Genomic DNA, 16111 nt, shown 5'->3' on the forward strand with positions numbered 1-16111 from the left:
GAAAGTGAACATTGTGCTTCTGGATTTTCCCTTCACTTTAACATCATATTCACACTCATATTTCCAATCATATAAATTATTTTCTAACATGGGCAGCTGCTAAGCCGCGGAAAAGATAAGAGACGGATGGCAGTGGTTTGTAAATGTATGAACCCTTTTAGTGTTAGAAGTTGCAAAGAGAACCAAATTAAACACAATAATTTCCATATCATGGAAGCAACACAATACCGGTAATCACTTTAATACCGGTTCACTGCTCACCCCTAGTTTAGAGGAAACGATGCCAGTCTCATCTAATGGTCGAGGTACTTCATTTATACACCAATTTCAGACTACTTTCCCAACAAATATAAATATATATATACATAACAGTTTCTTTTTAAAACCACCAAATGCTGCTTTACATTATTTTAGTGTAAATACAGCCATCTACTGGTTAAAGTCTGCTACTAACCCTAAACAAATTGGCACAATTATTTTTTAATCAGCTTGAACAACATAAACAATTTAAGTTTATTGTGATTGTTGTCTGGATTTTCTATTATTTAAAATGATTTAACTTATTATTTAAATCCTTCTGAGATTTACCCTGTGATGGATGTCATATGTTTGCATCTTATTATCATACACACGCACATGTGAGACTTTTACACCTACGCACAGCTACACTGTAAAAACAAAATACAGCTGTCACTGTCCCACAGGTGAGATGTTTGTCATTATTCAAAACAATAATTTCTTAGTCTTAACCAGCACTAATCTTGACAAACTATATCGTTAGAAAGCTCTAAGATTTAAATTTTTTTATTTCGTCATGTAAAAATAATGATATAGTGAGTCATTTTAAAAAATGTCACTGGGCAACAGGTGGGCCCAAGGTGTTGTTAAATATTTATTATAACATATCCTATAAACCTGAAATATCTTGACAAACTATATATGATTGGAAAGCTCGAAGAACATAGTTTTCATTTTTCAAATTATGCATTTTTCACTAATAACAATGCAGTGACAGTAACTTATTAATTTGTGATTTGTGAGTATGCAGCTAACCGTTGACATCTAGTGGCCGTTGTTCGTAAAACCACTAAAATGTGACAAAAACCTCATTGTTTATGATTTTAACTTGAAATTTGAACACTAGTTAAGATGTATGGCTAGGTAGCATTATGGAAGTTAAACTTTTTCATTTTTACGGGTTTCAAATATAAAATATATACTTTATTGGATTGTTATTATTATTTTTTTTAATCTTGACCTGCTATAACTTTTTAATTTAATATTCACAACTCCAGACACTTTAATGAAAAGCTTTAAAGTGTCTTCTCTAAAAAGAGAACAAGATTTTGCTTCTAGACCAAACAATTTGAGTTACATTAATTTAAAGGTGCACAATGCACATCACATTTTCACCCCCACACTCAAAAAAAAAGGGGGGGGGGTGACAGTTAAAGGGTTAAACAGCTTTATCTAGTTTTTATAAGTTATGTCAACTATTCACAGGTCAAAACTTAAAATAGTATATGTTGAATTCACTTGCAAAACCAAGTTGTTTTAACTTCATTTTCTTACGGTGTATATACATTTTTTTTCTCTCAAGCTCCCTGCTTGCATTTCCATAAATTCCAACAGACACACACAATTCTTTCAGACAGAAAACACACAGATTAACAGGAGTGATTGTCTCATAAAAAGATTTATTTTCTGCCTAAATGTACAAAGGCAAGTTACAGTATTGTATAAAAAATGTAGCAATTTACACTTTACACGAGAGATCTCGAGGAAGAGAGAGCGGGACAGAGGCAGGGAAAGAGAAACGTATCCAAACACACAGACATTAGAAAGTGTAAACATCTTTCTTTCAAGTACCGATGATGACAAACACTGAGCCACTGCACTCTGTGGGTGTGGGGTGGGCGGAGCTTAACAGGTGGTGGGAGGGGTCAATACTATAGTAAAATAGAAAACCAAAGCAAAAGTAAATTCCCTCTTCCCACGATGATCGCACAGGGCAGACTATATTAGCACCGTCTGAGACAATAGTGAACAAATGTGTGAACCTGTTAAAACCAAACCGGTCTTTCTATAAACAAAAAGAAAAAAGAACCCTGGAAAAATAAATTAAAACAATCAAGCGCTTTTTCCTCAAACAATTATAAATCAAGTCACCACACAGCACATGTTTACTGGCTAAACACAGAACAACTAAAAGTCAGATTATTACCATCTGAAAAGATCTATAGAGACCAGTGCTGCAGTATGGTTTTGTTTTTAGGTTTAGGTAAAGAGAGACCTGACCTCCGGTCCAGTAGCAACAAAATGAAACTTTGATGTGTTAAGCAAACAAAGTCGTTCAAAACAGACAAGAGGAAGTGATGGGACAGCAAATAATGCTCTTAATTTAAATAAAGACTGAAGAACATTCCCTGGAGATTTTTGGTAATGAATAGGTGATATGCATTTGGACTAAACAATCAGTCACACAGTAAGGATGATATATTGAAACACGGTCATGCTGATGTTTAATAATAAATGAATGAAACTGAGAGTGATTGACATACCAAACATTTTAAAGGGATAGTTCAGCCAAAAAATTATATTAAAGCCATGATTTACTCACCCTCAAACTGTCTGAGATCCATATATCCATCATTTTTCAGACGATCACATTTTTAGTTATTTTAGAAAATATCCCAAATCTTTTAATTTTTATAATGTATGAATGTGGGGTACTCCTCCTTCAAGCCCAAAGACAAAAGTCATCCAAATGGCTCCACGAGGACAAACAAAGGCCTTCTGAGGGTAACTCATGCAGTTTTGTCATAGAAATATACATATTTAAAACTTTACAAACGAAAACAACCCACTTTCAGTAACACTGCCATCTTAGACGCATCTACATTCAGGAGAGAGGCTACCGGAAGCTAGTTATTTTCGTTTGTAAAGTTTTAAATATGGATATTTCCATGACAAAACTGCATGGATTACCCTTTAAAAGGCCCCTGTTTATCCTCATTGAGCCGCCTGAATGGCTTTTGTGAAGAATGTATGCACAATCTTTGGCCTTGAAGGAGGTGGACCCCATATTCACACACTATAAAAACTGACATTTTCTAAAATAACAAAAAATGTGTTTGTCCGAAAAATAATGGAGATCTTGGATGGCTTGAGGGTAGTCACGACTAATCGTCTGCAGAACAAAAGTTCCTGTCCACACAACACGTGTGTGTGTACTGTGTATAATAATTATGTATATATGTAATATTTATAAAATAAATATTTATATTTATATATAATCTAAATTATATGTAAATATAAACATGCAAATGTTTCTTAATTATATAAATGCATGTGTGTGTATTTATGCATAATTATTATACACAGTACACCCACACATACCATGCAAACAAAAACTTCCATTCTGCAAACGATTAGCTGCGACTGTGAGGCAGCACTACTCGAGTGTGAGTAAATCATGGCTTCAATATCATTTTTGGCTGATGTATTCCTTTAGAAAGGCTGTGATTTTATAAATGCTCTCCTGAGAGATTCAGATTGACACAAGATATGAATAACTGGCAAAAATGAGCTGTGGATAGCACCCAATTCTGGATATTTCTTTCCCAACACTTCCTCCTGCTGTTTGAACACACCATCACCAGGCCAAATGGTTTGAAAAATCCCTGGACGATATTAAAACCGACTTGAAGAAAAATGGTGTACGATGTGCTTCTGAAAGGTTTCAAAGCGGAGTGGGACTGACTTGGCTTTGAAGAGGAGGGGTAGAAAAATTAGTAAAAAAAACCTTCCAATATAAAGTTGTTATATCAGCTAAATGTTGATATATTTTGTCAACAATGGTAGAAAAAAGGCTAAGAGACGAAAGAGAGAAAGTAAGAAAATCCGATAGCATCCAACAACCTTTTTTAAAATAATTCCTTTGTACAATATATACAGAAAGCACATAGTGAGGGGAGAAAAGTAAAGTAAAGGCGCCCGCACACAGGTCACATTGCTCTCGGTTTGGGTTAATGCTTTAACTGAGTGCTGGATTATTACCATGCAAACACAAAGAGGAAAGTGAGGGAACCCGACAGCAGTAGGCAGCGAGCGAGTTTATAGCTCAGGTCTTTTGTGGATCAGTGTGGACTGACAACTTAGAAATCCAGGTTATCTTACTCGGATCGCTGTAAGCTGTATTGAGAGTCACGAGCAACATATCAATGCATCCCAATGACCAGATGAACACAGTTCAACAGAGTCTCCATTGGAAACACACACCATGTGTCCTAAAAGACGCGGACATGGAAAGAGCAGATGTCCATACATGTATGCCGCATGGTACAGCAACAAAAAACAGGACTAAAATCCACGTAAATCCAGTCTGGAAGGTCCTGCCTTTGGGGACACCACATGTCAGAGAGCAGCCAATGCTTCATCTTTTCTCCACCACCCGGATGATCCAAATGTCACAGAACTGAAATAAAGACCATCGCTGAAATAATTGTCGTCTTCTTGAGGAAAAAGCCCATCTACTGCTGCTTTTGCAAAGCAAATGTCCAGTGCTTAACAAGTAATGGAGTGACTGTGGGTGATTTGTTAATCATCCATAATAAAAAAAGAAAAGAATAAACGTTTGAAAGGCAAGTGCATCCTGAACAAAACAGATTGTGTGGTCTATCAGCTCAATTGTGTGGACTGGATAGCTTTGAATGTAACACAAACCTGACTGAAGTGAGAAAATCAAGCTTAATCCACTTGCATAGAGTCCACAGAGAGTGTGACACGGTATATGTAGAAAGCTGAAAGGCGACAACAAAGATGCCCAAAAAATTGTAATCCTCTAGAGCAGCGGTTTATAAAAGCCCAGGCTTTAACACAAAATAACGTAGTGACTTCCAGAATATCATTCAAAATGTCCCAAACTCAGGTCCATTTGCGCATCGAATGAAGACGGGCCGCATCTCCTCTCTCCTGAGTATGGAGCCAGCAGCACAGAGAGAGGAGCGTCTGGATAGAAATGCACATCCAGATGTGAGCGCAGGTGTTGGGGAGTTCAGCTGGGTTTCCACTTTCTCTCTCTGACAATGGTGGGTGGTCAAAGACACCAAAAGGAATCGGAAAGAAATCAGGAACATCATTGAACTGATGCCATACGCTCCACACCATGTCCTCATGTGAACCAGTCACATGTCTGTGGAAAAGCAGCCAGTCACTTCTCCCTAAAGGAGAAATGAGAACAAAGACGTTACAAAAATTTATTCTCAAAACATGATGAGATTTAACACAAGAATCATGAATACTGCACATGACATGCGAAAAAGAGCCACAGTTGTCAAACTGCAACAAATTACTTTCTTAAACTGCAAAAAACGATTTTCAAGAAAAAAACTCTCTGTATTTTTGTCTTGTTTTCAGTAAAAATATCTAAAAATTATTAAATTAAGATGCTTTTTCTTGATGAGCAAAACGACCCAAGAAAATAAGTCTAGTTTGTAGACCAAAAATATCAAATTTAAGTGATTTTGTGCATGAAACGGGCAAAAAAGTCTGCCAATGGGGTAAGAAAATTTTTCTTTAATTAAGGGCGCACTCACACTATCCAAACCAAACCGCGCTCGGGCGCGTTTGACCCCCAAAGCCTGGTTTGTTTGACAAGTGTGATCGCTCTGTTCCGTGCCCGGGCGCGGATTGGTTAATCGCGCCACAGCCGGGTTGCAGAGGTGGGCCGGAGCGCGGTTCACTTGGGCTCAGGCGCGGAAGGCTTTGGTGTGAGCGCATTCGCGCCTGAGCGCGATTCAAAAGGTGAAGACGTCAGAGCTGCGCGACCACTCACCTTCATCTGCCGCCGTAAAAACCTTTTGATATGCGCAGCGGGGTTACGTGAATGTCCGAGCTGCACACGTGACAGATCAACTAAGCAATATGATGACATGTGAGAGGACTGTCTGTAATCGCGCACCAAATGACCCGGAATAAAAAACACAGACTTATCATTACGGTGGGTTCCAGTGTTAAGAGAGAGCTTTACTTCCTGCTTTTTTCAAAACAATCGCATCTTAATGACGAAAGCGCGCCCGGACTCGGATCGATAAAAAGTACAGTGTGAGTGCGTGCATCTGGGGGAGTAGGGAGGGGTGACAATGGCGCTGGGGCATGGTTTGGTTTGGTTTGGATAATGTGAGTGCGCCCTTAGTGTTTAAGAAAAATGTTCATGATTTTTTGCTTACCCATTGGTAGATTTTTTTGCTTGTTTTGTGCACAAATCACTTAAATTAGACATTTTTGGTCTAAAAACTAGACTTTATTTTTTTGGGGTCGATCTGCTCATTTGCATCTTAATTTAAGAATTCTTAGATATTTTTACTGAAAACAAAACAAAAATACCAATAATTTTTTTTCTTGAAAATCATTTTTTGCAGTGTACTTAGAATTTTTGTACAAATATCAAAAAATTCTTAATGATTCCATTTCTTGAGAAGTAAAATAACCTAATAAAATAAGTGTAGGTTTTAGACAAAAATATCAAATTTAAGTGAATTTGTGCTTAAAACAAGCAAAAAAAACATTTTTTTTTTAGAAAAAAAAAAACAGAAAAAAATATATTAAGTTTACTTAAATTGTATTTTTTTGGTCTAAAATCTAGACTTATTTTTTTAGGTCATTTTGCTCATCAAGGAAATCTTGATTTGATAATTTTTTTACATATTTGTACTAAAAACAAGACAAAAATACTAAGTAGTAAAAGTCATTTTTTGCAGTGAGGTGTAAAATGTCTCTGCAATATTTGATGAAATGATTGACCACTAGAGGACAGCAAAGTCTGTGTGACAGCAGATGTGGATTCAGAGACTCGAAACAAATCACATCAAATTAAAAAGTAAAGAATATACTTCTTACCATTCTCACCTCCGTGCTGGGGGGTAGATTGAGGGGGCAGAGGCTTGCTGACTGGCAACGATGGCTGAAGAAGAGATACCTGTGAGATGGAAAACAGAAAACCCTGTATCACTGCATCCCAAACAAAAAAACACTTCAGTCAGTGTCATAAACAACACTGTCAGTATGCTATGAGAAGAAGGTAAGATTAATTCACTGATTATATCATAAAACATAAGACTAAACAATAAAGGGGCGGTTTCCCAGACAGGGATAAGAATAGTCCTGGACTAAAAAAAAAAACTGTAAGAGCTGTCCAAACTGAAAACAACTTACACTGATATATCTTAAAATACATCCTGTGCCCTTTGTTTTGCCTCAAAATGCACACAAGTTATGGTTTTACTAAGGCCTAGTCCTGGCTTAAACTAAACCCTGTACAGGAAACCACCCCACTGTGTATTCCTTAATGTACCTGCAGCATAGGACAGGTCGTACTGCCCTGGGAGTAGCGGGTAGCCCAGGTGATGATGGGAAGGCATGAGCCGCTGTGAGGGTGAAGATCTTGGGCGTTCACCGTCTTTATCCCTCTCACTCCCGCTTCTGTCTCTTTCATGAGGCATCTTTTCACCGACTGTTGGCGACTTGCTTTTATACTGGCTTGCATGCTGATGCAGGATGTCCAAAGCTTTGGACTCAGACTTGCTGCTCACTGTAGGACTGGCACGAGACTTCTCACCCTCCTCACCAGAGGGCATCTTACAGCCATATGGAGAGAACGAGTATCCTGGCGAAAGGTACGAGCCTGAACCAGAGGTGAAATTAATGAAATTGAAAATATGTCTGATCAGCTAATTACCAATTCTTAAAATGTTTCTAGGATCAAACAACACATTTGAGCCCACACTTACCAGGGTAGTTTTGCATCATGACTGTGGGCATCCTGTATCCTTGATGGCTGGGCTCATAGCCTTGGGCATAGGGATATCCGTGCATGTAGGACATGTATGACTGCTGCAGAGGTGAGGAAAACTGTATGTGTGCCCGTGGATCTTTGCCGACTCCTCTGTGCTCCTCTGAAGCTGACGAGGTTCTCGCCTCTACACTTTCCTTGCTTTCCTCTTTCGAGGGAGTGTCTTTATGGCGTGGCCTTTCATCTTTTCCCTTCCTATCTCTTTCACGTTCTCTTTCACGTTCTCTGTCCCGATCTCGATCCCTCTCTCGCTCACGGTCGCGTTCCCGCTCACGTTCCCTATCTTCCTTCCATCGCTCCTCGTCGATCTGTTTCTGAGCATCGGGATACTTGCTGGGATAAACGTAGGGCCACAGTCGTGAGTCTGGCTCCTGGAAAAGAGTGGAGATTGGAATGAATGGTGAGTGTTTTTGTGTCTATACAGTATGGAAAATTCATTCACAAGTCATACACAAGTTAAAACTGTAACAAAAAGTATTAGCTACTACAACTCTTGCAGGAAACGTTGTTCAAGGAGTGATTGGGGTTCCATACCTGTCTATACATGTACATGGCCTGCTCCATAGCTGATCTTCCAGACTCAAGGCCTGGTTTTTGCTCCTCCTTTCCATGATGCCCTGTTTCACTGAGCTTCATTTTCAAGCCCTCACCCTGCTGAGTCTGACCTTTGCCATCTTCCCCTTTGGGGATAATGACCGACTTGCTTGGTTCTGAGGGATCTTTGGGCTTGCCCTGTGGGGAAGGCTTACCTAGGTCTGAGAGGCTTGGAGCTTTAGACAAGCTAGGGGGAACTGAAGCTTTCTGCTTCCATTCTTCAGGCTTTAGGGATGCTTCCCTGTCTTTTTGAGCAGCATCTGATTTTTTCTCAGCGGCACGATGTTGCTCAGTTGCTTGCCGCTGTCGGTCTTCACACTGTTGCCTGTAAGCTGGGTTTGTGCTCATCATATGGTTATGATATGCCTGATCTGGGGAGGCATAGCCATATGGAGGTACATATGCATACTGATTGTAATAAAGTGGCTGCATGAACATGCTAGAACGCTGCTGAATGACTGAAGGCTGCAGCTGTTGTTGCTGTTGAGAGGATGCACTTATGTCAGGCTTTCGTTCATCAGGTTGCTCAGATTTGGCCTTCTCAATAACTGGTTCTGGGTCTTCCTCTTTTTTCACCTTCACTGCACCATCTTGCAGTGATGTGGCAGCATTAGAGACTCCTGGACTGGGGTTTGGGTTGCCATAATTGGGTGAATAGTATGTTTCATAACTGGGATAGTAAGAGGAATCTTTGCTGGGTGGCTGGGATGGGAAAAGGGATTTCTTGGCGCCTTCTCGAGCAGTCTGATCCTCAGACTTGACCTTCATGCCCTCTACCTTGCCCTCTCCGTCCTCCCCTGCATCAGAAATGTCCGAGTATGCTGGGCTGTTGGTCTTCACAGAAGAGTTATCGGCCCCATTTTGGGTAACTACATGAAGTGGAGTGAGAGGTTGTGGCACCCCCCCGCTGTCTATCCGACTAGCCACACCAATGGATGGACTTGGAGAATTGTCAGAAAAACTGTAGATTTTGTCTGCCTCTGCTTTCATACTGGCTAGCCGACTTTGATGTTGATCTGAGGAACCATTTAACATGCCCTCACTCCTACTGCCTTGGTCTGAGCTTTCAGAATATGGACTTTTACCTTCTTCAGGTTTTCCTCCTTTTCCAGGGGCCTTTGGACTGTCCCCTTCCTTAACACCCTCCTTCTTTTTCTTCTCTTTCTTCTTCTTGTCCTTCGAGCCGCTCGCGGCTGGGTTCATTGAGGGATCTCCCGTTACGGCAGGTTTGGGTTGAATGGTTTTTAGTTGGGGACTCTTGCTAACGGACTGGACAACAGAGCCCATACTAGAGGAGCCAGAATTGGGGGCAGGGAAGCCAGAAGTTGGTAAGCCATACAACTGTTGTGGAGGTAAAGAGGGTCCAAGGGGCTTTGTGGACTTCATTCCCTTCTGAGCAAGCTTGTCTGCCTTCGCACCACTTCCAGACTTTTTGGCTTTATCTTTCTTATCATCAATGCCATCATTACTCGCCTCATCTGTAAGGCACGGGCCATCCTCACAGCCATCCATGGGCACACCTGCATCGTGCTCAGCCTCCAGCTTCTTCTTGCCAGGCTGTTTAGTGCTAAACTTTCCTGATGACGGTGATGGGCTTTGGGCATCGAATCCTCTGCCTTTTGGGGTGATCGACCTTGCAGGAGAAGAACAGCCCTTCTGGGAAATGGATGCACCATTGCAACTGCTCGCCTCTGGGTGCAAGGTGGAGTCCTCGCCATACTCGCTATCGCCGTCAATGTCCAGCTTGAGGTCGTCGTCATTGTGAGCACGAGCCTGGTGATACTTCAGGCCGTTTTTGTGCTTGTATTTTTTGTTGCAGTTGGGATGGGGACAGTCTATGAGCACCGGTGAAGGGCAGTTGCGATCCAAAGAGGAGGGCAGGGGTTCTGCTTTGATGTTGGAGAGAGGAAGAACAGGGTGAAGTATTCCGCTATTTGAATTGGTACGCATACGTTTGCTACCCTTTGTGTCCTCTGAACTTGAGTTGGGCTCCATGTCTGAAGCAGGTTTGTTCTTGCGTTTGTTAGCAGATGATGGACTAGTCTTTACATCCTCCATATTACTGTTTGGTGGAGTGCGACGTTCAGAGGAATTCTGACTGCCCCGTCGCCCCTTATTGTTTGATGCAGCTCGAGTCTTGCTGTTGTTGCTGCCTTTATTATCAGAAGAATTGCTGTTCTCATTGACTGGCGTATTGCTATTGGGTCTCATTCTCTTACCACGTCCACGGCCATTCCTCATCTCCAAATCACTTGTGGGTGACTCACAGAACCTGAGGATACAGCATAGAGAGAAAGACATTTATTTGTGCTATAATTCAATTCAATAAAAAGACAGAATTGATCCAAAAAACATGAAATTCTACGTCATTAAGACTCAAGTGAGTGCCATCAATTTTCTGCCAAACCTCTCACAATTATTCGCACAGCACAAACGGCACTAACAGTGCTTCAGAGATTCACTGATGAGAGATGGTCCTCGTTCTAAATCACGCTTCTCCATTTGGATGCTTTAAGTGCCTCTCCAGTGGACCCAGGTGAGCTAGCAACTTGCTGTCTGTTTTTATCCTCTCGTTATCCCTGATCTCGACAGCAAAGCTTGTTCTGATGAATGGCACACTGCAGCAGCAGTAGGCCGAGGTGACCTGGCTGCTGATTAGATGTAGTGTGATAACATCCTCCAACAGATAACAGACAGACAAAAGCATCCAGGCAGCTTAAAGCACACATGTCTTAAAATAAAACAACCTCAGGGTCCTTCAAATTTTCAAAATTAAGAGTTGATATTTCTGAGGACCAGCAGAATAACAAGATTCCAGACATTACAACCTTGCCAATCAGTCTGTGATATTTCACATGGGAAGATCTGTGAGATAGGGATGTGCACTTTGGTCATTTCAACTAAAGTATTATTAACAAATAAAAACTGACTAATTGACTTGATTTCATTGAAATTTTGTATATGTAACTCAAAACCAAACACAGAAGAAATTCTCCTATAAGAATGCACTGCATTGTCTTCATTGGCACTCTCCCCAGGGACTAATGCTGTGTTAATAATGTTTGCCTGCAGCCAGCAGATAAAGTGCACCATAGAAATACAGCATTTTCTGGAACGGTTTGATTAGAAATCACAATCTGTCTCCTGAGGCCAGTTCCTTAAATGTACAGAGCATTATGTACATGAAATGATTTGTACCAAGCACTGCTGATATCTGACCTTCTTTAGTATAAAGACGGCTGTGTGGAGCGCCTGTGCTGCAACAGATATTTGCAAAGTCAAAACTTGCTCCAACAGAGCCTCATTTAGAGAATACAAATACTAAAGCCTGAAAAAGCTCAGACAGCGACTTTATGGCACTAGGACCCAGCATTAAAGAGCAAAACACTACTACTGCTTCTCTGGATGGATAAAAGAGGAGAAGACATGAAGAGCAAATAAAAATCAATTCCTCCATGATGTTGCATTTCAAAAGGTGGTTGTCAGCAGGGTGGGGTGTTTTGAGACATTACTCCCCAACGTTTTCTTTGTTACCTCAATGGCAGCACACAAAAGCCAGAGGTAATGTTGACACATCTGGCAGGACTATGTAGCAGCCAACATGAATTCAAAAAGATTGGTGTTTTCTTTATCTGACTCTTTTAGCTATCATTCCATTCTACCTTTATTTTGACAAACTATGGTCAAACTTTACAACGATTCATAGCAGTATGGTTCTATAAATTGGTAAATACCTTACAATACAAGACTTTCCCTTACTTAAACATTTTAAGATTGTTGGCTTACCGTGGAGGTGCCCAGTCATGTCGAGTGCAGTCCAAAAGGGTGCCCACATAGGTTTTGTTCCTCCAGGTAACATTTACAACCAGCATACCTGCACGACAGACAACAACACTTTAGTCTCTGATACAAACAAAGATTTTATTTTATCAAAGCAAAGAATGCAAAATAAGTGCTGCACAGGGTGTAAATTCCTAATCTCTGTGCTCTTTGGGTGTAAGGAATGATTCAACTCAATAAATAAAGAATTTACAAGGCACTGTAATAGGGTAAAAAGCCTTTAATTCATAATAAAAAAACAAGTGAGATTTACACCTACGTGTTGCGGCCTTCATCAAGGTGTGAATATAACCTTAAAGTTTTTATGTTATTACTATATCTGAGTAATGTTCTTGGAGATATTTTCTCGAAATGACTGGCGCATCTGAGGTCACCATATCTAAACAATTCCTGGGTTTGGGAAGTATTCAGGCTACTAATATTACACCTTTGTGCAATAGATCTTAGCAGTAGCTCTTCGTCTACATGTTTACATACAGAGTAATGGCTGGGGAAATAAAGAGTCCAGTGTACCTGTGCCAACAAGCACTCAAGAACGGATTGAACATTCCACAGCACAGATGTCAAAATCTGGATATAGAGGCTCCATTAACAAAAAAAAAAACACCTCTTGTATTAAGACGGGAACAGTGGGGTGCACAAAAAGCTATTAGTATGCAGAAGGAATGGGAGCGAAATAAAAGATGGACAGAAATAAAGAAAGGGGGTGGGGGAAAAACACTGGTCAGTTTGCGTCCTTTGTTTGACATTACTGCGGTATGCAGGGACTCAGTTCCTCTTTGGATTTGTCTTTTACTTGAACCAGCAGAGGTTTACAGATATTTGCACAATACAGTCTACCTGACATTTAGCACAACCCCATAGACATCTGGAAACAAGAGCGTTGACACCAGGTGGCAGTAGCTATCATTTTTTAAGAATCTAGTCACAGAAAATGTAATGTCCCTAGAATATATGGTACACACCTCTCAAACTTCCAAATGCAATTCTACGACACACACACACAGGTCAACAGCGATGCAGTTGACCTTCCCAAACCGAACACAAAATCTATCTAGAGTAATTGTAAGGTCAGTTTCTCCCCTTCTCATTGTGATTGACAAAGCACACACACAAGAGATATCTGTTTGATTTCAAGCTGCAAGGTGCTATTCGCAATGGGCCATCAATTGCCAGCTTCAAAAATAGCTTATCAAGAGGTGCCAGGCAATAAAAATTTCACACCGCAGTCGACTGCAAAGAGAGACAAAAACCCTCCGTGTGTTCAGTTCTGCCTTTCATGCTGCGTTTCCTTGACAACTGGCAACTGCACGCAGCCACTGCGACGGCACTCATTCCATCTCCATGACACAAGTGGGGAAATTGAGCAGAATACTCAAATCACATCTCCAAATGGGAGATGTCGATAATTGGCTTTTTGTACAAGACTGAAAAAATACCACTACATCTGTTAACAATTAGCATGACATCAGCTGTTGTTGGAATGGCAATCGTTACCACTGAAACGGAACCCGGGACCACCGACAGGGCAGGGTGAAAGACAAAGTTAACCAACGTGCCAATTCATTGTCATTCAACGAAATGTATAATGTTATTTTAATTGGCACACGGCTTAATACCGGCACGTCATAAAAAGGAAGCCATGTCCTCTTTTAAACTGGAACCATGTCAGATTTTTTGTCTCATTAAAACACACTAAAACAATCCAGTACAGTGCAGGCAGGGAAACAGGTGCATACCGACTTCCAGAAATAACATGAGTATTATGACACAGGTGTGTTGCCAGGCAAAGCCAAAATACAGTAAATGTGCGTCTAAGCTGCCTTACATGCTAGTGACCTCTAAGTGTTGGCTAAATCTCTTGATGAAACCTGAGCCCTGGTCGCCGGCTTTGAAGCAACATTCGTACCCTTGCACCGGAGACCTTCACAACTAGCTAATAAAGAGCGCAGCAACTCGCCCATACAATGTCTCGCTTTCTTCACTGTATAACCACAGGTGTGACTGCAGAAATTCTCCTATATGGCTCCGATTTCCAAAGTCAGTACTTATTTCTGGAAATGAAACCCTTAACCTGCACAGACCAGCAGCCTTCTGATGTTTACCAAACACAGATGGCCTTAAACCCTTGTCCTACATTTACAGCAGAGATAAAACACTTATCTTTTATAGCTCATGGAACCAAGTGAAAATACTATAGTAAAATCTTTTCATACCCCATGTCTTCATTTGTCTGTAACTAAGTCAGAAATAACCTGACATTCCCACAGGTTTGGTCTCAGACAGATTATGACAACACTCCTAATTGCGGAGATTAAAGAGACCGAGATCCTGAAAATGGGGGCTTTGCCGGAACAGCTATGAACAATGAGACGTAAAACCAAACCTTGTTTCCATCTGCTCATGCAGCAGCCGTTTATTCACTGCCACCCAATCATTAACCAAGCTGTAACACTCTCTCTCTCTCGGGAATGGAGCCTCAGGCAGTTGGTTCCACTTATCTGGTGAATTCTTTCAACATTACACATTTCCCTTCTCTCTATGCCAGTTGAACCTTATGCAATCTGCAGTTCTGTAAATGGTTTTACATATCATAATGCCATTTATCTGCAACAAACATCTTTACACTGAAAAACTGCACAAATGCATTTACTTTTGAGCCGATTCATTTTGACAAGTTCACTACACCCATCATCACATTAAACTGCCATGGCATTGTTTGTTGATTTTGCAAGTGCTTACCCAAACTCGCACTTTATGCCTTTTAACCGTACGATATTTAGCAAAGAGGATGAAACATTACAAGACTGTGGATAACAGAAATCTTGACTTTGAAGAAGATAAACACATTCTGACTAACAGACTTGCCTCATTGTGTTCAGCTCTGGCTGTTTTTCCCACTTGCTGTGCAGGGCTCTCAGTGGCTGTTTTGCATACCTCTGTGCTGCCAAGAGAAGCAAATTGGAGTGCCAGACAAGTCCAAACTAAGACTGCAGGCTTACTCTTTGAGCTGAGAGAAGAGCTTGCTGTTTTAAAGAGTATAAATCATTAAAGGTAGCTAAGTGAAGGCGTTTTTGTTTGTTTTTAGTTTTACTTTAAAGGACAGGTAGCACTTGCTCAAACTACAAAGCAGTTTATGTGCTGCAATAAATGTGATGCTATCAAGGGCAGCTAATAGCTTTTGAAAGAAGGTAAAAAAACAGAGGCTGCGTTCAAAATCTCACACTGTGACAGTAGGTACTGAATTAGAAACCTTATCATCGACCATTAAAACATTGCGTCCTTTATAATGAATCAATTGGGACATACTACATCCACCATGTTGATACATCACGTGATCCATATCGTCATAACAACTAGTTAGTCATTAACTTGAATGACGTTAAACAAACGCATTAACCACAAGGGACAGCTGTTTAATATATGTATTTGCATCTGAATAGAGCCGTGTTACCGCTTTCGGGCATTTTTGAATAAAACAACACCTCTTCTTCTTCGTTGGATAACTCCTCTCCCGGGGGCTCATGGGATAGTAAAGGGTCCATCTAATGAACACTTCAGGATCTTGCCGGAAGTAGTAGGTCATCCGGGTTCTGTTTACTACAGAATACTACTCGCCTCGCCTACTGCTTTTTGCCTACTATATAGTAGGAAAGTAGGCGGATTCGGAGTCTATAGATGCTTATGTGCAAAAAATATTACATCAACAGCATTATCATGCAGAAGAAAAAGCAACACAAATGTTCTGTAAATGCCCAGGCATTTGACACCAAGAGTAGGTTCATCCTAAATAAGCTCTGTTCAGTTTTCTATGAGCAAATTTTA

General features: G+C 40.6%; 2 protein-coding genes across 4 annotated transcripts in view; both read right to left on the reverse strand.

The window, feature by feature from the left end:
• spg11 (SPG11 vesicle trafficking associated, spatacsin) overlaps positions 1 to 16111 on the reverse strand; it is a 393853-nt gene that overhangs the window by 162408 nt on the left and 215334 nt on the right. The window lies entirely within an intron of this gene.
• znf609a (zinc finger protein 609a) overlaps positions 1678 to 16111 on the reverse strand; it is a 104310-nt gene continuing 89876 nt past the window's right edge. For all 3 annotated transcript variants that reach the window (XM_055191627.2, XM_055191629.2, XM_055191628.2), the window contains 6 exons: positions 12233 to 12320; positions 8387 to 10718; positions 7791 to 8223; positions 7355 to 7684; positions 6901 to 6979; positions 1678 to 5222 (listed from right to left, as the gene is read on the reverse strand). In XM_055191627.2, the coding sequence (XP_055047602.2) occupies positions 6906 to 6979; positions 7355 to 7684; positions 7791 to 8223; positions 8387 to 10718; positions 12233 to 12320 (3257 nt within the window). In that variant the 3' untranslated portion in view covers positions 1678 to 5222; positions 6901 to 6905. The remainder of the gene's footprint in view (positions 5223 to 6900; positions 6980 to 7354; positions 7685 to 7790; positions 8224 to 8386; positions 10719 to 12232; positions 12321 to 16111) is intronic.

This window comes from Misgurnus anguillicaudatus, chromosome 6 (genome assembly GCF_027580225.2).
Source record: "Misgurnus anguillicaudatus chromosome 6, ASM2758022v2, whole genome shotgun sequence".
In the NCBI taxonomy this organism is placed as follows: domain Eukaryota; kingdom Metazoa; phylum Chordata; class Actinopteri; order Cypriniformes; family Cobitidae; genus Misgurnus; species Misgurnus anguillicaudatus.